The sequence below is a fragment of the Nipponia nippon genome, unplaced genomic scaffold (genome assembly GCF_047370975.1).
Source record: "Nipponia nippon isolate SJK-2023a ecotype South Korea unplaced genomic scaffold, ASM4737097v1 scaffold_5, whole genome shotgun sequence".
NCBI lineage: Eukaryota > Metazoa > Chordata > Aves > Pelecaniformes > Threskiornithidae > Nipponia > Nipponia nippon.
The window spans coordinates 53,566,099-53,591,077 of NW_028262369.1; the positions used below are offsets into that span (position 1 = coordinate 53,566,099).

Consider the following 24,979-nt stretch of genomic DNA (forward strand, 5'->3'; position numbering starts at 1 on the left):
GCATTCTGCTTTTGTGTCTATTAATAATCCCCCGGAGTGAGTCATATGGAGATGCATTTATTCACTGAGTCGGAGAGAGCTGCTACCCAAAATAGCAGCTATGTAATATTTTATGATGCTGTAATGCCAGTGCGGTGAAGATTGACATCATTTAACAGAGATGCTCTCTGCCTGGCAATCAGATAACCCGTGTCAAACCCGACAGTAAACGTGGAAAGCCACATGCTCGGTTACATAAAACAGCCGTGAGAGCCGGCTGGTGTCAGAAATGCCTTTTTGCCCTTTCCTGCACATCTTTTGCCGTTTTTTTCCCCTGACACCTTTCTAAGCCTTCTTTGCTAATTTTCTTAAAACGAGGTGCGAGGAGCGTTGGGCCAGAGGAGGGACGGGGAAATAGCTTTTGCTGTGGAGGGGAGGATCACGCGCGTCTCTGATGATCAACATTTACTCTGTTACCACCCCGCCACCCGCAAGGAGAACTGGTCAGTAGAGAAATCCTAAAATGCATTAAATTCTGTATGAGCAGCTCTGAATTGCTCATCGTTTCTTCTCACCCACGCTGCCGCTCCGCTGGCTCCGCGTGTCCCCGCGTAAACCTCCAAGCATCCCCCTTGGCCAGGGCTCATGCCCAAAACCCAGCGACTCCTTCCCGTCCGGGTGCTCGCAGCCCAAAGTACCGTGAAGGCGATGGCAGCACCCAGCGAAGGGCGTGAAGGCAGAGAAATGCTCAGGTGGGGTGCTTTGAGGAACAGCGAAACTGGTTTTCTGTATTTCTTCTCATTCTCTGCCCTGCACTGCTGCCATCAGGTCTGTCCTGGTGTCGCAGCCGGTGGGGCGCCCGAGCCGTCCCAGGGCGGTCCCGGTGCCCCCCAAAAGCACATGTGGTGCCACCGAGAACTCTGCACACTTTTTTGTGCCATTTTGGTTTAAATGGCTCTGCACTCGGACCAGTCCTGGCGTCACGCCATCACGCCGTGCCCTCCACCAAAGGATGAATAAAGAGGAATTCACCCGTGCTGGGGTTTAATAGCTTGGGTGAACTTTCCCAGGCAAACGGTGTTTTATAGGACCATTCCAGCTGGAAACATTTATTAACATTATCTTTTTACGTAGGACTTTGGAAGAAAATGGGACTCCTGCCACCAGCAGCTTCAGGCTGATGGGAATGATGGGTCTTGGGACAAGCGGCAGCTGAGGCTGAATTTTTGTCAGAGCTGCTGAAGTCCTCCAGCTTCAGGTGGCCTAACTGAAAAGTGGAAATGTGAAAACGGAGTAACAGCCCATCAATACAACTATTGGCATAAAGTAATTATTAAAGATAGTTTTAATAGGAGGTGTGATGCACTGTCGCTGCTGTGCCTCCCTTACTCTTCGCGCATCTGTGCAATAAGTGTCCCTGGAGAGGGGGACTATCGGGAAGGTGTTCAGATCTGGAAATAAATAAAAATATTCCTGATTTCTTGTTAGAAAAGAAATATAAAGAGGGGCCGGGATGGGGGCGCACCCTAGCTGTAATTTTGCATAATATTTGTGCCTTTTCAGAGGCCATCTGGAATGGGAAGGCAACTCCTTGTTATTTCAAAAGGCATCTGGGCATCGTGGCTGGCAGGGTGGCGTAGATGAACACGGGAAGAGGAAACCAGACCCTCTAAGGACTGCGGGAGGGCGTTGCTAAGAGAGAACACTGGGTCCTCCAAGAGAACTTTTCCTTTTTTTTTTTTTTTTTATAAAAAGTAGTGCAGTTCGCTGAGGGTTTGCTCCAAGACCTCTCCAGTTACCCCAGTAGAGATGAGAGAGACTTTGGTGCTGTTCACGGCTCTGCTCCAACCTCCCAAGCCCCCGTCCACCAGGCCCTGGCAGCAGGAAGGGCAACAGGTTAAGCCATCCTGTGCCGAATCTCAGGCTCTGGTTTCTCACGGCGAGCACGTTGCCTGCTCGATAGCACCGGGGTTTTTCAGAATTGGTGCTTCTTTTAAGCAACCGCATCCCTCTCCCCACATGGGCAGCACCATGGGCGACCCAGGGCCAGAGGTCAGGTGCAGGCACTTGCAGAAGCTTAATGTCTCTGCCTGTTTTTTTGGTGTTAGTTCAACTCTTGGTTAACAGACAGATGGGGAAGAAGAATGTGAGCAAGCCAGGGAGGGAGGGATGAGGCATCCCTGCAGGAAAGGCAGAGCAGACAGCAGGTCACAATGATTACAAAGAAAGGTGGGAAAATGCAAAGGGATGCAGCCACGAAGGGCTGCTCCATCACAGCGGAGGTGTTAGTCCTGAAAGGTTTGGTCTAAACCCCCCTGCCCCATCCCCAGCTTAGCCCTCACCCGCCGTCATCCGCTCTAAGGAGATGCCACAGAGGAGCACGACACACGGCCATGTATTTGTCTGCTCGTACCAGCACTCCCTTTTCCTCTTTCCATCTCCGTCTCTTTGCCTGTTTCATTGTGGTAATATTTTTATCCTTTTAATCTTTTTGGCAAAACCCCACATTTGCACTGGAGTCCTGAGCAGATTTCTCAGTTTGCCTGTTTCTGAGACAGGTTGCTCTGCGCTGTCTGACCCGTTTCCCTGCCCAGCCCCAGTAAAACACGGAGGCCCCAAGTACGACAGCAGCTGCCAACGCAATGGCAGGGTCAACAGACAGTAGGCATCCATTTAAGGGACACCTACTACTCCCAAAATAAACAGACGCAAAGAAAGCATACAGGACTTTAAGTGTGTTGTTATATACCCCAGAGACCAAACTGCTTTTTGAGGAAGTTCTCCCCAAATGCTTTTTTCGAGGAGGGCAGAAGGTGCCTTTGCTCCAAAATACTCCAGTCCCTGAAGTCCTGATGCTCCCATAACAGTAGGCTGAAGAAATTTAGCACTTCATTGGCCAGACTGGTAATGGTTTCTACTTAATGAATATCATAAACACTGCTGAACACTTGAACAAGGACTTAAATTTAGGGCTCCTACATCTTTTATTTTCTTAATCCTAACTTCCATGAAGGAAAAGCTCATAGGAGTAGATGCATTGGAGAACAGCTGGTAACAGAGATGATGGAGTATGTTTTCTCATCAGGCCCAAGAGAGACCTGTTTTCATTCGAAGTGGAAAAAACCAACCAGGATCAGAAGTGGCCATACTTAAAAGGAACTTCTGAGGATCTGTATTCTCACTGCAGGAATGGATTTAAAATGAATAAATAAATAAACGCCCAAGTCATAGAATAATAGAGGCTGAAATAGCCCTGTTGGTGCAGGCTGCCGAGAGCCTTTCTAGTCTACTTTCAATTTTATACTGAAAAGGTCACGTTCTGATTATCTATCATATCTCTCACACTGAAAAGTTATCCCTTATTTCAGAATTCCCGGCATTGCAATGCGCCTGTGGCTTCCACCCATGGCCGAGCACCTCTGCACCCCGCCGGCAGGGAGGCTGCGCCCCGGGAGCGCAGGGCTGGCCTGCCTTCAGCCTCCTCCCGCAAAGCTGCTTCCTCGCCCTGCGACAGCCAGGGCAGGGCGCGCTGCTCCCCGACGCAGAACCCTCCCAGGTTCCCATCAGCGCTTCCTCCTGCCTTTCAAAGACCCTGGACAGAAGCGCTGCTTGCCAGGGCACCGACTGCTTTTCCAGGGTGGTAGCCGGGAGTTCCTCCTCATCGAGGTTGCTAATAAAGACACGGGGCAGGACTGGTGCGACTAGCAAAGGCCTGGCCAAAATTCAAGGCAAACACAGCTGGGTGGGCAATTCGGAAATTTCTGTCAGTTTAGCATAGCCTGAGCAGAATATTTACATTTTATTAAATCTTTACAATCAGCAGTTATAATCAAGTACACAATTATGTACACAGATTATATACATTTTAGCCCAGACTTTTACATCACAGTACATAGTTGCCCTTAGAAATATTGTATACACTTACCACCAGACAGTAAAACCCAACAATAGTGTTACAGCACCTGTTATTAGACATCTTTCATAAGAAAATATACGGCTGTAAATTGGGCTGGCTAAAAAAAAAAAATCTTATAAAATCTGAACATACAATATTTCATTCACAGAATGTTTTTTGTTTTTTTTTTTTCTATGTTCTGACTGATGCCTTTTGCATAAGATGTCCCGTTTTTAACCTCTCAACATATACTTATTCATGCCTAACGCTATGCCTTCAGGTATGCTGGCCGGAGGAGGAGAACCAAAGCTGGGCTCATTTTGAAACTTCATTAAGAAACAATAAATGTAAACAATCGAGAAGATTCCTCTAAGATCAAATGAGAAATTAATTGACTGATTTGAATTACATGGCATGGAATAAGTGCTAGTTGCAGCTGTGATTCCTGAATTCTTCAGTGTTCAATACCATACAAGTAACTGTACAATACCATACAAAGAAAGAGGCGATTACTGATTCATGATGTACAAGCAATATTCCATGTGGAGAAGACTTCTAAAAATTTGGGAAGAACACTTACTCCCCTCTCCAAAAGGTTTTGATTTTTTGATGAATACATTCTTTTTTAATATGACAGTGACAGAAAATTATTTTCAGAATTATATGAAAAGGTTAACTAAAGCCTATTTCCTCATAAGGAAATATAAAGTGAAAATAACCTGAATAAAACTGCCCCCCTCCCCAGTTTAGTCCTCTTTCCCAAAAGGTCAACCTTACCCGATTCAGTTCCGTAAACAAAGCTATGGCTCTCATGATGGTTTCAAAGGTAAAGTAGAACAAACTGAAACAACAACAAAAAAACCCAACCCAAAAGGAAGGAGGCAACAGTTATCTGAGGTAGGCCACCACCAAAATGATGCTTCAAATCCATACGGAGTTCTGGGATCATTCGAAATCCCTTAAAAGGAGAGCTAACGTCTGCTGCTTTAGCAATAGGTGTGGAAAAAGCAGTTAAATAAAAATGAGCTGGTGGTGGCAAGGAAAGTTAATCTTTTAATAACATTTTACATCTACACCTAAATTTTCTGCAAGTAAAAAAAGAAAATCTTTAGTTGCTATATTGACAGTCATAAAATAATGACCAGAGGGCCTCTATAGCTATAAAAATAATTCTATTTCCACCAAGAGCTAACAAGTATGAAGATGTAGTCCATGTCAAAGAGCACGGGAACAAAAATGCTCCTTTTGTGGCACTAAGCACTGACAGATCAAAGGAAATACCAGAGCGAAAACTTTTGATCTGCACCTGATGGTTTTGATCCTGCAGTTGACTGCACTTGGCCACGTCGCTTCGAGCCTGGGCGCTACCAGGGGAGCGCAGCATCCCTCGGGTGCGGACTGGGGCTCCAAGTAACGAAGGACACTTAAAAGGCTCCCATGATCAACTTCCTTACATGAAGAAACTCACGTAACAAAAAAAACATAAATAAAGAAACTCTCAACTGAAAAACCCCAGCTGCTTCAAGCCCTACTCATTCAGTCCAAACCTCCATACAGTTATTTGTGCAAAGGAATTATAACTACATTTAAAAGCTAATACATTTAAAAGGACACTTACTCACTATTCTGCTACTGCTTCATTCCCTCCTCAAAATTACCTCCTACTCTAGTGATTTAAAGTTATCATTCCGTTTATGGATAATATTCTGATTGACTGTCATGCTCTCAAAAGGTGCCTGTGCATTTTGATACTCTTGAAAGCAAGTGTCGTTAAGTATACACGTATACAACATTTGCCTGGGATTTCTCCATTCATACCGTACAGGAGTATACATAAATAAATACAGTATGGCTGTACTAATTAACAGTTGCATATTCAGCACGCATAATTTCACCAGCTAAATGAAAGGTGCAATTCAAATTGGGGCTTTTTTTTTTTTCCATTGTGAAGATGAATATAAACCTTCATTTTTAGCCTGGTGCAGCATATAGGCAGTGTTAATTTACTCTCTAATATAAAACAAGTCTTTGAACAACAATTCACTAAAAGCAGTTTATATAATTAGTTTTTGGCAGTTTCTTTGGACACAGTCAAAACGTCTCTCAGTTGTTTAAACATCCCCATTTTTATTTAAATAATGTTTTTCGTAATAGGGATAACAAATTAGGACTCACACTTACCTGTAACAAACTCCCGAAGCCCAGAGTAACATACCAGTCATCCTTGCAGTTCACGCCACCGTACTTTGAACTATGGACCCAACAGCCAAAATTGTTGCACTTCACTACTGGTACTGGCCTCATTGCCTTAAGTATCACATGTATAGAAGTTGCATATAAAAAGAATTACAACAAAGTCAAGCTGTTAGAAGTCAAACTTGTAGAAAAAAGAAGATTTTGTTATAGCTGATCTAGTTCTGTTTAGTGTCCTTTCAGAGAGTATTGCCAGTTTAAGTTCCATATCTCAGGGTAGACTGAGTTTTTCAACCTGGACGGCCAAAGGAAATATCTGTAACTCGACATCTGCCTTGTCCACTTTACCTTAACCTTGAGCACAACTTTCATAACACGCTGTGAACCTTTATCTGGTAGACCCCAAACGAGCAAGGCTGTCTTAGTTTCCCTGATGGAACCTGCTTACGAAGTACACATTGCCTTTGGTTTATACAGTTTCTCTAGTTGGAAGTGGAGCAGAAGGGAAAACTCACACGTCATCATGGTCGTTCTTCATGGTAACAGATGGAAGGAGTGATGAGCAACATTACTATGTCTCAGTATGATATGTCAGGACAAAAATCAAACTGCTTCTAGCTGTGTCTTAAAGACACGGCAACTGGAAACATAATTTCACCTGCTGCTATCAATGAAGGCTGTCAACTCAGTAGAGATGAGTGAAACCGCACCTGTGCTCCAACCAGAACAGTGGCTAACCTACTGCCTTCAAGCGCTCTCATAGATAACCGTTACATGGCACGTTAACCCCACTGCGTTCAACTTTTGCTTTCCAGAGACCAAGGGAGTGTGACCTCTTGGAGCCTGGAACGCAGAAGTCGGGCTTGTTCCCCGAATGAGCCTCCTGGGTTACAGCACCACGCAGTGGAGCCAGACAAATGCTTCAATTGCACGTTCCCATTTTTAAACAGGAAAAATTAAAACAATACAAAGAACGCGTGCTGGATTTCTATGGTAATTTCCAGGTGAAACCTGGTTGCTCATCGCAATACTGAATATGTTTTCTAGTTCTCAGATATCAGGGCCTCACTTCTATCCAAAGAGTTCTCCATTTGTTTACTAACAAATAAGTTATTATTACAAGTCATAGCTCATCCTTTTCCATCATTTCAAATGCTTCTATATCTTCATTCCAGTCTGCTAATATGGATTCCATAGGTTGGACTTTATTATCCCAGTTAACTTTGGAATTTGACTCTGTCTCAGTCTTTTGTTCCTGAGGCTGCTGATCCCCTTGCGTACATGCTGGCTCCGGAGCACCAGCTTCATCGGTTCCAGGGACATTGGAATCCTGATTTGAAACGGAAACGCTGTCACTGTCTGCGTGAGCAGGAGATAAAGAATCAGGGTCATTAACATCAGAGTTTTCTCCTTCTTCGGGCTCCTCACTGACTGCACCAACATCCTGAGATGCTGAAGTAGCTTCTTCTGAATTCTGTTTATGTGAATCGTTTTCAGATAATTTCTGGTCCATATTCTCCATTTCCAAGTCTTTGAGAGGGGAGAGAAAAAACACGTTTTGAAAAAAAACCTAGGAAAGCAGCGTTCTATTATGTATTTCAAAAGCAAGGTCACTTCCCTTGGCCTTATTTCCTCAAGGAAGTGCAGACTTCCCATTGATATGGAAATTTAATGTTATTAAGGAACATATTTTACAGAGGGAGGGGAGGGAAGACATTTTGAACACATTTTAAACGAGGGCAAATGATATAGTGAGACTAGTTTTGGTTCCTCAAACTTGAATTGTGACTCCTGGGTCAGTGCTAGTTACTATCCTTCAGTCTTAAGCCAATACCCACTGTGTGCACTGAACTTCAATGCTGGATTTTAAAGCACCCCTAGATCCACCAGGATCCCACTTCTAAGCAAGTGGGAGACAGAGTTTAATTAAAGTTTACTGAACTGTGAATTAAAGAGCCAAAGCCAAAACCTCCCTCCTCACATCCCCACTCAAAGCAACTAACATACATATCTCAAGTAGTGATTTAGCTTGTAACTTCACAAGAGCTGTCCAATTTAACCATGCAGATTTCTTTGGAGTTTGATGTTTATACCTAGTATACAGGACACTAATACTTCAAGACTCCTAGGGACTTTAACTGCATACGCCATATTTAACATGGGATACTTACTGCTATCAATAATGTAGTTTGGAATCATTTTACCTTTAAAGATTGTTGCTGGGATTCCAAATGGAAGCACAAGGAGGGGGGAAGAAGCAGATACACATTACAAATTCTCAAACGCAGAGCTATCTTTTGCGTTTAGCATTTTGTTAGAGCATCTTAACCACAAACAGGAGGAATTTGTAAGCAGCTATGAAGAAACAACACTGTAGCTTTTGCCATATCAGTTTTGCAAATGCGCAGAAAATAAAACGCTGTCACTGGTTTACTAGAGATACTTGTTCGTACATACCCTGCTTGGACAAAGCAGTGCTATGAGGAAGGCTTACAAAAGGAAAACCTACAATTTTCTGCCATATGCAAACATTTTAATTGGGAATGTATTAGCTTGCAATTTTCTTGTATTACACAAGAAAAACTGCAAAACATCTGAGGTCAGCAGCCTTATTTCTCATGATAACGACTTCTCCTTAGATAGGTAAAATAGTTGTAACAGTTGTCTCTTTCCTTTTGGGTACCAAGAATGTCACTGGGGAGCTTGATAACAGAGAGGCATTTACAATGTAGGGCACTGAAAACACTTACACTATTCCTGACACTACTTCAAAGCAGATTATGACAAAAAGGGTTCAAAAGGAATCCAAAAGGCTGTATTTTCTCATTAGTCAAACTGACATTTAGCTTATGAACAGCATCGCTGGATGTTAATGTTAACTTGTGGGGGGAGCAGATAATGACACATCTCAGATAATGGCTTTCTTATGAAAAAAACTAACACCAAACAGAAAACTAGAACTACCAAATAATGTGTTTACTCCTTTGGGTAGCAACAGAAGTCATTATTGTGCATTTCACGTCATGCCATGGCACAGACGGAAGCTAAATTTGTATAAATAACCTCTAATCTTACCTCTGTCTTTTGCTTTATCAGAAAGGAGCACCTCCACAGCCTCATACTCCCGGATTGCATCCAGTATAATATTTCCTTCCTTGTTGAAGAGGAAGAGCATGGGAATTGTGATATCATCTGTATTCTTTCCATCACCGGCCATTTGGAAGAGAGGAGCTGTGTCACTGCTGCTTCCCTCATTGTCATCTAGCCAGATGCACACAAAAAGAAAAAGCAAGCAAACCTCCTGTTAGATAAACAGACTACAGCTCTGAACTTCAGCAGACTTTTTGAGCAGCTTTCTACTGCCCAGTCAGTTCGGAGGATCCCAGGCATAAAAGAGTAAGTTCGTTATAAAAAGCAAAAAGCCAACTTGTGTACTTCTTTTCCTTAACATTTTTCATTTGTATCTCAAGTCCTCCTCAGCAGTTAGTAGATAGCACAAATTCAAATGCAGTGATCCTTAAAATAACAACTTTTAATCTGCAAAAACAGTGTTAATCACCCATCCCAATTTGTTTTGCTACACTTTCTGTGCAGACCAGACAAAACCAAAACATTTCTTCATCTTCTGAAAGCACAATTTCTGTGCTGGAGTACTGGCACCTCAAAGTTTAACAGCTTCTTGTCAGCTTTCCAGTATCTTCAAATCTGTAAAATACAAGTTATGTTTACACAAATGAAGAACTTAAAGGTTTATTTACCAATAACAATGCCTCCTATTGCTCCAGCTTTTTGAACATTTCGTGCCTTTTCAGCAAACATACACTGGCCTCTTTGCATCAGAGCAATTTTCTCTTTCACTGCCTCAGGATTAGTAATCTCTGAGCATCCATTATATGGCTTAATGGTTGCAACAAATCCTCTTGTCTGTTTGGAAAAACAAAAACAAACAGAAGGAGATAATTAGAGCACTAGGTTCAAGCTTGCAAAAGATTCCTAAGCATTTTCATTTCTTCAGTTAGTCTAATGCACTTAGTGTAGTCTTCCGTCAGTACAGGCAATCTTTACCCTGAAACTGAAGTCCTAAGAAGCGAAGAATGACCTAGTGAGAACCTAATTCTCATATTCAGTGTGTTTTGTCTATACCTGTGAACTGTTGTCTCAGGAAAATTTTCTTCTGTGACCTGCTGGTCTGGAACTCCTCTTTTGGGCTGCATCCCACCCAACCAAAGTCATCGAGTTTTCCTACTGCTTCCAATAGGGACCATTGCCTCTGTGATATTTCCTTCTTCCATCTAGATACAGCCTTTTATAAAAGCTTGTGTAAAGAACAGCCTACTCTAACTCTAGAAGAGCTTCTGCAAATTCATGGCTGACATGGTAGGAAAACCTTCCTTTAAATTAACATCTCAAGATATGCACTGCAGATTATATAAATTTGTTTCAAAAATCATACTATGTATGCATTTTAAATTCTAAATCATGACTGATGACTCAGGAGCAGAGCATGGGTCACAGACCGATAAGCCACTCATCTAAAAGATTGTCACTGCTGTCATTCTGTCATTGCTGCGCCCTGTCATTCTAACCACTGTAATTAATTGATCACATTCTATCTGGCCACCCTGAAATAGTACCAGGACTGTAAAATTTAGGCTTATGTAATAATGAAAGTAACAGAAAGCTAGGAACAGATCACATATACATCTTACATACCCCTGCTTTGTGCTTGGATAAGTCCATCCCAAATTGTGCAGGTCCAGCAGTCAAGACCACCCTGCCAAAGAATGGATGGGAAACAATTTGAACAGCACGAGGAGGTAGCTGTTGCTCTTTCTGTTGCTGACTGGAGAGTTCAATCATTTCCTGCATGAACCGTAAGCCATCCTCAGCATCAAGTGAACTTGCTGCCTGAATAGTAAAGAAACAACAAACAGTTTCTTAAATGTTTGAGAAACTTGGGGGGGGGGGGGGGGGGGGAAATGAAGTTATGTTTGCTTGGACCACGGCTACAAAGATTTTAAAATACAGAGTGGATGCTCACTGTCACTCATTCGTCGTTTCAAATAAGGAAGTTACCTTTTTAGTGCCTCCACCACACAGAAGACTAAAAACATACAAACATATAGAACTCCTAAACAAATGGAAGTATCTCACACTGAAAGCTAGTATTTTCAGATAAGATGCTGTTAGCTACATCACTTTGACATGAACAGCCTCCATCTAATTTAATGGAAGATTAGTTAAAAGCATCGCTGAGGCAAAATATTAACAAGCATCAGCCTGCTAAATATAGTTGCATATCCAGCTCATGTACCTTCTTCCACAGTCTGGCTGTCCCTCCTGAACCTTTAAGTGTCAAATATCATTGCTAGTAGGATTTTACCGGAAGTTTTCAAAAAAAGTACTGTCAGGTCTTACTTGCACTGCGTGCTGTACTAATTGTACTCTTCCATCTTTCAGATGGATCAAACTGACTCCCATCTTCTTCAGTATCTCCAAGTGTTCAGGATTACTGGCCATGAAATCTCTGGCTCTCAATGGTGGTTTTGGTCCACTTCCCAAACTCTCTTCTCTGCCAAAAGATATTAGAGATCAAAGCTTTAAAAAACAGATTATTCTTGAAACATAACTCTCACATTATACCTGCCATCACAAGATCAGAATTCTTTGGAATAATGTTGAGTACAAACTTCACTAGAATGCAACTTCTCAGTCAAACTATCTTTTTAAAAAAAGTTGTCAATATTAGTGATAATTTTGTAGTGCAAAAAAAGCACATACAATGTTGACAACAAAACTACCGTATGCTATCTCTCATTTCTAAATAATCTGCATTATTGTAAGACTGACTAAAAAGTTTTCCTCACAGAACTGCTACTCAGTTTTACTCATGAAGGTAAATATCAAAGAGGCGGTCAGAAGGATAAACTTCCTCAGCTTTAACAGACTATCCTAAACTCTTCAAAAGAGGTGAAGTTATGTATGGTAAGTTATGTACGTATGCATGATTTGCTTACTACAAAGAAGAGTTGCAGAACTGTTGAAGAGACTACAGAAATTAATTTTACAAACCAAAGAGACACATTTCCTGTAATACCTGGGCTACAATTCCCACTTGGAGTATGTGGCTCATTAAGTTCCTTTTGCTTTGAAAGTCTTGCTAATTCCTGCTGGAAATGAACTAAGTCTTGCTGATGATGCCAGAAAAAAACAGAACTGATTTTTCCCATAGCTAGGTTATCCATTCTAAAAGGATTCCCAACTCAAACAGAGCAAGCTCCAATACACCTCATATTTCTCCTTCCATACATGACAGACTATTCCACTCACTCCTATGTTAACAAAAGACACAAAATATTAATCTTACGCTCTGGAAATACCCCTAGGACAGCTCTTATCCACCACATTTTTCAAAGGTTCACGAATACTCTGAGCAAACATAGGGTCATTTGGGAAAAGAATCTGGGTGTTCGGACAGGTCCAGTCAAAGTTGCTGTCATCCAGCTCTGTGTATTCTGTAGTCTAAAATGAAAGACACAGATCACCTATTAAAAATGCAGGTTACATTTTTATACAAAGAAAATCAACAGATAGATCTACCCTTAAGTAATCTGTGTACTCAGGACATACAGCAGCTGAATGCAATAAACGTCCTACAACCACAGTTTCCAGCAATGAAGAACACATCATTTTTCTGTGCCACACCTTGCAATAATGAAGGTTAACCAGTGCACTACAACCCCTTTCTAGTGACAGAAAAATACACCACCAGTTCTAATTTGTAACTTACCAAACTTGTATCCACAGCTTCTAGAAAGTTTTTGCAGAAACAGTTAATCTTCTACTGGCAAACAGTACTTCTCAAGCCCGCTCATGACATAGCTAGTGCCCCTGTACTTTTATGTGCTGGACAACTAAAGGAAGTAGTTAGAATTTCATTTGATATTGCCGTTATGCTGAGCGGTCCAGCTACAGGCCTTGGGTAATTCTTGCTTTGTATTACTAAGAATGTCACATCTTTTCATACGAACAAAAGATTCTCCTCCTCAGGAGCCATACAGACTTGCAAGTCTGAATGGGCAAGGATGAATCTATATGTAATTCAAACAATCTCTATTTTCAGAAAAGATGACAGAGTTAACATTTGCACAAATCGCTGTTTTGTAACATGCGAAACCATGCAGAACATGTACAGTGATTTGGAGCCATTTTTAGCCTGTTCTTAGTTTTGCAAATAACTGTTTGGATAACTGGCAAGTTCATTTTCTCACATATAAAAATTAACGTATTTATCTACTTAGAAAAACGCCTGTTTGCAACATATTAGCTAATTAAAAATCAAGTATTTAAAGGCTCCCTAAAAAAACAAGACCTAAAAGGCTATTAGTTTACTGGAATAAACACTGTAAAGTACATATGCTCTTAGTGTGACAAATAGTAGTCACATCATTTAAGAAAGAAGGTCTAGCAAGCATCAGCGTAGTAAGACACGACCTTTCCTGTTTATGAGAATAAATACTAACAGGATGTTGGGCTGCTACTACCAACTATCTCGCAGACACTTTGGCTTATCAGCACTGTGTTTATATTAAAAATAATTTACACGTTCCATTTTTTCCCCCATCAGATAAATTCCATAAAAGAGTAACACACTCATCTTCACAGTCTTTTAGCCACTTAACACGTTTTGTTGACATTTCAATGGATCTTTCTTACTTGTATTATGCATGTTAGCAGCTTTGACTTAAAGAGCTTAAGAAAACTGCATTTAAACAATTTACTCTATCCTCTTTATTTGCCTTATTAACATTTGCTGTTTTCAAGAGAACTACATACGCCAGGCCAGCACTTCACACAGCATCAGCCATGGGAACCCTGTCTGTCTCAAAAGTATCAACTTCTCATGTTGGGAATGAAAGTTTATAAAATGCTCCTTCAGATCCTTCAGAGAACTTCTTGCATTGTTTAAAAAAAACCAGTCTCCATTTCCAAAACTCAAAGACAAAAGATGATAAATGCTCAAGGAAAGAACATTTTGGAGAGGGTGCAGGAACCCTCTCTGAGGGTTCTGCATCAAGGAACATGAAAAACCAACCCCCCATTAAAAGTATTACCAATGTTAGACATCAAGAGTAAGTAATAAAAAATTTTTCACTCTTTAACGCTAGAGTCTACAAAACACGGTGCTTTCTACTCAATTTTAAGATTTCTCCAGGACACATGGCTTGACACACAACACGAGCATTTTCCTCTGATCCAGGCATTATTGTAAAACACATAGTAAAGGGTAAAAATAGAGGCACACTAACATAACTAAGTCACTGTTAGAGAGGAGTTAAGAGACATGCACATGCCTGCAGGGCTATGATCTTATCAGCATCACAGAGACGTGGTGGGATGGCTCCTATGGCTGGAGTGTTGGAATGGAAGGGTACAGGCTCTTTAGGAAGGACAGGCAGGGAAGAGGAGGAGGGGGTGTCGCCCTCTATGTCAATGACCAACTGGAGTGCATGGAGCTCCGCCTGGGGATGGATGAGGAGCCAACTGAGAGCTTACGGGTCAGGATTAAAGGCAGGGCAGGGACAGGTGACTTTATAGTGGGGGTACCCGACCAGGAAGACCGAGTGGGTGAGGCCCTCTATAGACAGATAGGAGCAGCCTCACATTCACAAGCCCTGGTCCTCATGGGGGACTTAACCACCCTGACATCTGCTGGAGGGACAACACAGCAGGGCATAAGCAATCCAAGAAGTTCCTGGAATGCACTGATGATAACTTCCTTCTCCCAGTGACAGAGGAGCCAACGAGGAGAGGTGCTATGCTGGACCTTGTTCTCACCAATAAGTAGGTGCTGGAGGGGAATGTGAAGCTCAAGGGCAGTCTTGTCTGCAGTGACCATGAAATGGTGGAGTTCAAGATCCTTAGGGCACTGAGGAGGGTGCGCAGCAAGCTCACTGCCCTAGACTTCAGGAGAGCAGACTTTGGCCTCTTCAGGGATCTGCTCACTAGGGTATCATGGGATAAAGCCCTGCAGGGAAGAGGGGCCCAAGAAAGCTGGTTAATATTCAAGGATCACCTCCTCCAAGCTCAGGAGCGATGCATCCCAACAAAGGGGAAGTCAGGCAAAAATGCCAGGAGGCCTGCATGGCTGAACAAGGAGCTCCTGGACAAACTCAAAGAGGAAACCTACAGAGGGTGGAAGCAAGGACAGGTAGCCTGGGAGGAACACAAAGAAATTATCCAAGCAGCCAGGGAGCAGGCTAGGAAAGCTAAAGCCCTGATAGAATTAAATCTGGCCAGGGACGTCAAAGGTAAGAAAGACTAACTTAGGCATGTTCTTGCAAATGTTCAAGAAAAAATAATAGAAAATAAAGATGAAGATAAAAATATCATAGTGTGTTATTTTCAAATTTATACAGAGATGGGGAATGATTTTCTTTTTAAATATTGCTAATATTCCACAGCTTTTCTCTCAAGTGGTGCAGCATCCAGTCATGGAAACATTATTCATACCCATGTGACTGTCACTGTTAATATGATGAAATAGTTCATATTAAATGAAGTGTTAAAACTGGTGCACTTCTTCAAACTATGATTTTTCCTGATTTTTCTTCCATTTCCTCTCATAAAAGAAGAAACTGCTTCAAAGCACCACTAAAACCAATTTAAATTTGAGCTGCTACTTACTGTATTTTTTTTAGAGATAGTTTGGTTTGTAGTGGAAAGCCAAAGTGGTAATAGATGAGCTTCTGTAGTGAAGATATAATCTTCAATATCAAAAATCATATCTTCCTTATCAGCAAACAGCAGGTAAAGATATTTAAACATCTCGGCCAGAAAGAAAGAGTCCATTCTATGGAGAAAAAAATGGATGTCCTTTAGGAAGATCCCCTTTTTTCTAAAACATCAGTAAAACAAATACTCATATTGCTTCATCTCTGAAGACTTCATGACTATTGTTGTTGAACTTAATTCCATTAGCATTCCTTCCACTTGGAAGAAACTATGTTTGGAGGGCAATGATTCAGCATGTTCAGTACAAAACAGCATTACAGAAGAAACAAATAAACCTCTTTACAAACTTCTAGATTTGAAGTATATTTTGTTTGAAAGTAATTCATCTATTGCTCTGAGACAAATGAAACATTATTAAACTAAAAATATTCTTATGTAACAAACTATAGAACTATTGATATAGTTTATAGACTATGACAAACAAGTACAGACAGACAGCTACTCAAAAGTCAATTAATTCAATTATATAAACAGGGTAACAAGATTTTTTTTTGGATAATCTTTTTATGAAAAAAATCGTTGCAAAAACTTTTACCTGTCTTCATGACTTCCTGTACGAACATCCTTCATTGCAGCAAATCCACAAGGTACTCTTGCATACTTGTTCAAGTTTTCAATGAGTGTTTTTCCTACTTCTAGATAGTAAGGGTCCCCAGTAGCCTATAAAAGAAAAACAAACAAAAACCAAAACCAAACACATAGGTGCACTTAGACTTACTGTACAATTAGCAGCCTTCATTTTCCTTATGCTAATTTATCGATTGCATACCTCCTCAGACACCAGTAAAGTCTAATTTATTAATAGTGCTAAACAGTCACAAGAGAGACTTCTGAGATACTACTGCATTACCTTTTACGGATATGCAGATAAACACATGGAAATACTTACAAAAACGGAAGACATTTAGGCACTGCTCTTCTCTGCAACGTACAAGTGGCTTTTGCTCTTAGTCTGTAAGATCTCTTTAAGAGAGATCAGCAACACCTAAATATCTTTAAAAATGTGGGCCTTTGTCACTTAACAGTTTTCTTTCTAACTCGAGGCATATAAAACAGTTCCTAGAAAAAGTTTTGATAACCAATACTTTCACCTTGTTTATATACAGAACTGGTTCCAGTAGGTAAAACAAGCTGAAGATACACTACCCATTCTGTATTGAAATAAAACATCAACAAAATTCTAGGTGCTAGAAAAAGTGACCAAAAGTCAGAGGAATGAAAGTGATCTTACCTTATACAAGAAGTAAGTGCTTTCGGCAAATTCAGGCCTTAAAGGATGCTGAGCCCAGTGAACTCTAAAGTCTGTTGTGAATGCCTGAGGAAGAAAAAAACCAAACGAAATAAATGCAAGAATGAAAACCAAACACAGGTTTATTTTGAATCCTATGTTAACTGTATTACAACAGCTAAAGTACACAACAGTGGAGGACTGAAGGCCCAACATCAGCCTCAGGAGGCTACAAGAACCTCTGTTCAGTTAGTACGTTTGAGGCCAAAACCTAAACCAGTGCTCTAGCCCACTTAATAGGAGCGAGATTTAAGCTTGTGTTAGTGCAGGAGACTAGACACCACCCAGCCTCTTGACAAATGCCCAGCAAGTGGAGTTCTGCCAAGAGGTGCCAGATGAGAACTTGTGCTCCAGATGCAGGAGGCAGCACACAGCCTCTAACTGCTCCCATCAGCACAAGCACACAGCTGCTGCTGCAATCCAACCAAAGTAGCCTGGTGAAGGACCACTACATAGAGATGACCTGAGCTTTGACAAATACCATTTTTGCAAACATACCAACCTCCTGACACTTCCAGTGCATTAAACTCTCATTTCAGACTAACAGATAGTAAGCACCTGTTTCTAGCATAAGAAATACTACAGACTAGAAGTCAGTTATATAAAAATTTCCTAGTCTATGTATTCACTCTTAATATGCACTGGCAAAAGCCACTTCTCTGATGGCTTTCATTCACTACTAGTTCATACCAGGGCTTAAGCTAAGTCTTTGCTAAAGGGGATGGCATATTGGCTTCAACACAACTAACTGATCTTTCAAAGTTCCGTTCATAACTACAAAGCACTGAAAAAACAACCAAAAAAACCCTAAGGAGACAAATCATACCATTTTAAAAGCACTCAAAATAATGATTCCAGTGCTAAGAGAGCATTCTTTGGTCTCAATTTCCACATTAGGTGAATGCGATGTTAACTAAAATGTTCTCTAACAGAAATAAGCTTACACCAGAGGAAAGTCAAAATTACAAACAGAGTCAGAAGCTTTCTCATATATTTTGGGTCATCACAGACTAAAGACACACTTCAGCAGGTAAACAAGCTTTTCTGTGTAGAATTAACTTGCTCAAAGACTGCACTTGCAATATCTACAGATAAGTTTGTGTACCTACTTTCGAGGACATTATGCAAAATTTCAGAACATTCTCTCAGAACAATTCAGTCTTTAGTTTCCTTCTTTGGGTTAATAAAGATGACTGATCTTTAGCATTACTGCTATTACATTACTAAGCAGCTAGTACTACGTGTGCTTATACAAGTTTGGTATAGTGAAATGAGTCAAGGTCAATTTTGAAAGGTTGAAATATAAAGTCTAAGCAATTATTAATAGCAGCACCTTCCTATTATTGTATTAATTACAGCATAACTGAAGGAAAAATATTTCATATCCAAAACACAGCTGTCGTACATGCAGAACTGTAAATCACATAAGAATGCTGTGGAAATGAGCCTTTCGCTTTAATGACACATGTACCTACTATTTCTTCAAATGGATATCTGAGACTGCTCAAACTGCGGTAAGAATCAGTTTACAAGATCAAAAAATTACTACCTTACCTCCGGAAGAAAGTTATGCTTTTTTATAACCTGATACAGCATCTCATGAGTTTCAATAGCAGGTCTAATATCGCCCTTCAACACCTAAAATTCAATAATAAAATTAATACTAATTCACTATGCATAGGAATAATATTCAAAGTTAGGCACACTCACTGTGTTCACGTAAAGCTACAGACCAATTTCTACATTTCCAGCAGATACATACTGTAAATATTACCCCCTTTCAGTGTAAGCCACAGATATTCCATAAGAGCTTCTTAAGCAAAATCAGTGAGCTCATTAAGACTACTGCCTATGTAGAAAAAGGATCTCTACCATTTACAGAGAACTGTGGTAGAATGTGATTTAGTTTGTCTTAAAAGATGTAAATGGCACACAAACTAGGAAATTTGTCACTAGACTACTAAAAAGGCAGCTTAATTTGACTGTTTTCATGACTAGGAGTGAAGTAAGCAAATCATACAGACATACTTTTCTTGATACTCAACATGGCCAGCAACGCACGATAACTTGCATCATAGCATTGAAGTGACAGGAGAATTGAGTACAGAAATCCTCATTCAGTATTTTTGAAAATCAAATTACTAAGCTTGACTCGTCAATTATATATCCAGTCTATTTAGTTGTTTACTTGTTATTAAAATCATCTGCACATAGGTTTTAAACCTTACCTGCAATCCAGGGAAGAAAGCTAGCAAAGAATCCATCCAGGTCCTAGCATTTAGCATTGGTTTATGAATATGAACATCAAGAAGAAGAGGTGGTTGGCTAATGTACCTCATTATGGCATCGTAGTGCTGACAAATACCAGAAAAATAGAGTTTCTATTATCAATACATTTTACAAAGCAGATATAGATCACGGGACTATGGCATTTTATTTCAATGCAGTACTCCCAATAATTGTTACATTTGGCAATGCACAGTAGTTTTGAGTTTTGCAAACTAAAAAAGTTTAGTAAATACTGCAAAGCTCCACAGTATTACACATCCAATACACATCACCTTTGCCAAGTAACAGACATACAAAAAAGTATACTCAGCAGCCATGTGATAAACAAGTAACTATCACAGTTAAGGCACATTTGTTTTGGCTGAATGTTTAAGCACATGTTAAACAAAGCCGAAATTGCTTTCTCTGAACAAGATAACTCTAAAGCAAATACATCTCCGCAGGAAAAGGGGAAAAGGAGGTATACAAAAAACCAACAAAGCAGCTGGACTTGATGGCTCAGAACTTTAAAACCCACTAGCTTCACTTGTCAACTTGCCGACTTCCAATTCTATACTCCCCAAGATAGCTGCCTTTCTTGTTTTCTGAAGCACAGAAGGTACAATCACGAGCACATGAGCCAAATCGATAGGAAACAGTTAATAGACATAATTGAGGCAAAATATAATAATGGTGGCTGCGGGTTAGGAATATGAAATAATCATTACACTTAAAATGTTGCAACAGGCCTTTAGCTTCTGATTTATTCCAATTTTAATACTGCTTATGATGTAAAATCATGCTACATGATATAAAATCATTTTACGATACAAAATGTTTTTACTGGATATTGCTATTTTCAAAAGAAAACATGCTCTTATGGAAGAATAGTGATGCTGACAAAGTTGCTTAGTAATCTTACGAATTTAGTGAGCTAAGTGTGTTTTTCAGCTTGTAAGTACACTTAAATGTATGCTGGGCCTTAGGATCTGCAGTGCAATGCAAGATCCAGGCTTTGATTTTCAGATCTTTTTTGTTGCTCCAGGACAGAAAGAAATTGTACTATGGCTTGTAACAAGAGGCCCTTATGTTGTTTTACAGAAACATTTGCAGTATTTATCTCTCCAAGTTGATCTTGAAATACAGCTTCTTCTGTACTGGAAACATGGAAAAAGGTCCAAATGATTCTGATTTTCATTGAATGGGGTTAAAATAGCTGCTAAGGTGACAGTTCACCCAAGCTTAGCACAAAAATCATATTAAGAAGACCTGGCACTAGACACATCACAAGTCACAGAAATTCTGCTAAAGTTCTCTTCATAGGCTTCTCAGGCTAACAGCTGACTGACAATCCAATCAGTCTTAAATTGTCTTACAGAAGGCCCAAACCTGAGCAAAGTGTTAACTTACTGTGTTAAATCTTTCCAGGAAACTGTCATCTCCCAGCAAGACATAGGCTTTTAATAAATATTCGTAATATGAATCTATTCCAGCTCCAACTCCACTATCTAGAAACAGCAGAAAATGAAAAAGTGGTTTTACTTTAAGTAGCTATATGGATATTTTCACATGGTTTCATTTTGATTTTAAAGGCTCTTTCAGTAAAAGGAAAAGCCTCCTATCACTAGAATTAAGCCACAGATGGATGCGGAGACACAATACGGTATGTCTGTGCTAAAAGTTTTGCAGTATCTGCACACAGTAATATGAACAGACATGCACTGAAGCCAGTTGTTTCACTTTTCTCATATGAAAATATTTCTACTGGCTGCCATATACAACCACAGACCTATTTATATTTTTCCTATATACTTATAGTAGAATCTCTGAAAACTTATCCCAAGGCATTTCCCCCTCAGTACTAAAGTAAATCACAGAACAGTTTCTTTGCAATGAATAAAACTAACTTCTCTACCAAAACACCCTTTCAGAGCAAAGCCAGGCTTTGTTGTAGCAGGTTTCTCCAGCACTGAAATTATGTAACTCCATTTGCCTATCCATTAACATTTTTAAATAGTCTAGATAAATGTGATGGGGGTGTGTGTCAAGGTTCTTTTCTTGCCCCAAACCACTCGTGGTCACTGATTCTGAGTCAGAATACCACACACCTTTGCGGACCCAGTCTCCAGTGTGAATATTAATAGTAACGCCCACTAAATTGCTGCTGCGCTGTCTCTTTTCCCAAATAAAATCAAGCGCTTTCCGGGCATATTCCTGCAACAACAAAAAACGCTCATTAAAGGAAATTACAGAGAAACACAGATAGTAGAGACTGTTATTCTTTTGTCTATTGAAATTAAGGTGCTATGAAGTAATAAGATGCTTCATATCTAACAATTATAAAACTCAGTACTACATTACATACACTTAAATAGTAGCATGTTCAGTCCACATTTTATATAAATAGTTATTCTATTGCTGATTAGAAAGAACGGTGCTTGACTACACAACTATTTGCCAATACGCTGTATGGTCTTCGGCAAGTCAAACATCCTTCTGCATGGGTTTCCTACTCTACAATTGTGCATACAGACAGGATAGTGTAACCTAATTAAAAAAAAAAAATTCAAGAAATGTAATAGCCTTAGAATCAAAATTGCTGCGTCTTTTCAGACATCTCAATGCGAAGCAGCAGTCCTTTTTCAGGAATACACAAGTTATATACATTCTTTATATACACAAAAAGTAACTTGAAGGTAACAACCTACCCAACAAAAACAGCTCTAAGTTGCCAAAAACATGCATGGGATTTTAGAGGGAGAAGTTTTACCCAAACACTCAACACAGGCCCACCTATGCTTCCACTCGGTTCCATGAAACTAAATGAAATACTAGGCCCACACTGGAAGATCTCAAAAAATTCTAATCTGAAAAAAAGCACGCTTTTTATCATATCAAAGAAATACTCGCAAACATTTTCATTTAGCTTCCTGCTGACAATATACCCTCAGATAGGTCTTGCACAATTTCAGTGAGACTATATGATTTTTTTTTTTTTCCTTTTTCTCAAGCTGCATTTTAAGGAACAAGTATCTCACTTTTTGTCTTTCTGGTCCTGACCCCTCTACCATGCAAGTATTATCCTTTAGCTAGTCTTCAGTATATTTATCTTGTTTACTTCTGTATGACTGTAACTACTTTCAAACAAAATTACTTCCTGTGTTTTTTAAACAGTCAAATTAACACTTTCAGAAAAAAAGCCCACAGACACAACAAATCTGAACACACGCAAACCTTTTGTGCAGAATAGCTAAGATATGCACCCATTTGATAAACTCAAAATTATTTTTCGCCAATTACAGAAATCATAGAATCATAGAATCATTAAGGTTGGAAAAGACACTTAAGATCATTGAGGCCAACCGTTAACCTATCACTGTCAAGTCCACCACTAAACCTAATCCCAAAAAATAAGATATCGTGGAAAGCAAACCTCAAATATAGATGTTCCTGTGAATCGGCTTAAAGCTGCAAACTCAAGGATCAAGGTACCTGCACAAGCTGTACAGGTATCAGTTTCTGTTCCTGTTCGTGCTTCTGGATGTCTTACACCAAATTTTAAGTTAACCTAGAGAAAAGCAGAGGTTATCATCTTTATTTTTACTAGCTGAAAGAATTTACACTCCCGTGATAGGTCTGCAGAGCAACTGTGTAGCAAAGTCTATGCTTTTTCCAAAGGTAAGAAAAAAATTCACACGCACCCCTTTAGTTTTGCTCTGCTTTACCACAAACTGTCAACTCAAACATGCACATACAATTATCCGTAAGTACCCAAAATACTCAACCTTCCAAAACAAGGACATACATACCTCCTGGTACGCTGGACATTCAAATAAAAGAATACCACCCTGAAAATCTAATTCTAGCAATTTATTTACCAGCAAACCAGAAACTCAGAACATCACAAATGCTCATGGAAATTAAGCTTCGTAAATATCTCAGTGCTCCTGGCTGCAGATAATACCTGCTAGATGGATCTGCTTTTCTTGCGGGCACAATGTAACTTTCTGCATTCTGGAGAGGGCCCTCTAAGCAGAACATTGTCAAACCCTGAACATTTAGAATTAAACATTTTCACTAGAAAAATGCTGATTTACTGAGCCTAAATTTTTAATTTATGGGAAAGTTTCCAATCAAAGCCATATCTCACAAACTCAATGGATGACATGCATGGGAAGCAGTTTTCCATCATTCAAATATATTATTTGAATAATAATACCATAATAGTACCATGCTTTGTTTGAATTTGATGAAGGTTTTTACATTAAGTGACTATTTTTACATTACAGCTACGTTTTCCCTCTTAAAAATGTGGATGTAGGCCATGAAGATTAATGAGTTTTGTGCTAAATTCACAAGCAAGTGCTTGCAAGTTGCTCTTTCACTGTCTTAGTGAGAGATAGGTACCAAAACAAAAATTAGTCTCCTCAGCTACTTGGTGGTGCCTATAGTAGCAGAGAGCAAGAAATCAGTAGACAGTGACTAGACAGGATTTCTGGAGTTGCTATTTACCCACCACAAGGTAGACTAGAATTTTCAGAGCTGGAAATGTAAGGAATCAGAGAGACTAAAACTGTACTTTAAAATACTAGGTAGCATGTATTACAAATGAGCAATTTATCTGCTTTTCATTTTCTGTACCCTTAGTAAATACACAAGTATTTTTAGATACAGAGATAAAAACAAAACAACAAAAATTTTGCTTACAGAAGTAATTCTGAATTGCAGAAACCAGAGAACTTACTCTTGGATAAGGGAGACCACTAGTGGTGTTAAAAGCAGGTAAAAGCTTGTAGCCTAGTTCCTTTGCCATGTGCAGAAGTTCACCATTGTACCACTGCATATATTCACCTTTTTCTTTCAGCATAATCGCCACTGAATGCCCACCTAGGAGACCTCTGAACACAAGAAAAATTATCCACATCTCAATAGGTATATTCATCTCAACAGCAATGCAGCGATTTCTATGATTTAGATGACTATGTAAGTAACTATGCTACGTTCACATGGCCCTAATTTTCAGAAACGGTGAGCAGATGCAACTCCAATTACAGTCAAGGTGAGCTGTCAGTATTTGGGAAGCAATTCTCATTGTTCAGGACTCAGTCCTATAGTTGAATCACTGATTCATCAATATAGTTAGTAAAAAATAACAACCAACACCTCTAAAACTGCATATAATAGCTTAAAACTAACCTGCTCTGATCCTGCTTTGCAGCAGATTGGACTAGAGACCTCCAGCGGTCCCTTCCAACCTGAAATAATCTATTGCCCTAAGTATTGAAATATTCTATCTGTTAAATCAAGTATTGAACAGTGTAATCGGCAAGACTCTTTCCATTAAGAAAAAACACTGCTACCTCAGCATGCACAATTTTTTTTAATCAAAAAAGCTATGCCTGCAGCAGTTAGATGGGGGCCAACTTGATTCAGTGCCACTGCATTGATTCCTGCCTAGCATTTTAAAACCTTTCTTAGGGCAGGTGTAGAGCTATGCTAACTGACAAAGGCACAACTGTTAAATGAGGTGAAATAGCACAGAAATGTATGCCTTAAGGACA

The 24,979-nt window shown here is 39.8% G+C and overlaps 1 protein-coding gene across 5 annotated transcripts in view; it reads right to left on the reverse strand.

The window, feature by feature from the left end:
• Positions 1-3,761: 3,761 nt before the first annotated feature.
• Positions 3,762-24,979, reverse strand: part of EDEM3 (ER degradation enhancing alpha-mannosidase like protein 3) — a 31,927-nt gene continuing 10,709 nt past the window's right edge. For 2 of the 5 annotated variants that reach the window (XM_087732323.1, XM_087732326.1), the window contains 16 exons: positions 24,163-24,316; positions 22,852-22,986; positions 21,527-21,632; positions 20,829-20,926; positions 19,379-19,504; positions 18,705-18,788; positions 17,094-17,177; positions 16,398-16,522; positions 15,755-15,920; positions 12,435-12,589; positions 11,486-11,639; positions 10,781-10,975; positions 9,826-9,991; positions 9,143-9,328; positions 8,239-8,286; positions 3,762-7,597 (listed from right to left, as the gene is read on the reverse strand). In XM_087732323.1, the coding sequence (XP_087588449.1) occupies positions 7,191-7,597; positions 8,239-8,286; positions 9,143-9,328; positions 9,826-9,991; positions 10,781-10,975; positions 11,486-11,639; positions 12,435-12,589; positions 15,755-15,920; positions 16,398-16,522; positions 17,094-17,177; positions 18,705-18,788; positions 19,379-19,504; positions 20,829-20,926; positions 21,527-21,632; positions 22,852-22,986; positions 24,163-24,316 (2,389 nt within the window). In that variant the 3' untranslated portion in view covers positions 3,762-7,190. The remainder of the gene's footprint in view (positions 7,598-8,238; positions 8,287-9,142; positions 9,329-9,825; positions 9,992-10,780; positions 10,976-11,485; positions 11,640-12,434; positions 12,590-15,754; positions 15,921-16,397; positions 16,523-17,093; positions 17,178-18,704; positions 18,789-19,378; positions 19,505-20,828; positions 20,927-21,526; positions 21,633-22,851; positions 22,987-24,162; positions 24,317-24,979) is intronic. The other 3 variants (XR_015698844.1, XM_087732325.1, XM_087732324.1) reach the window with 3 other exon arrangements.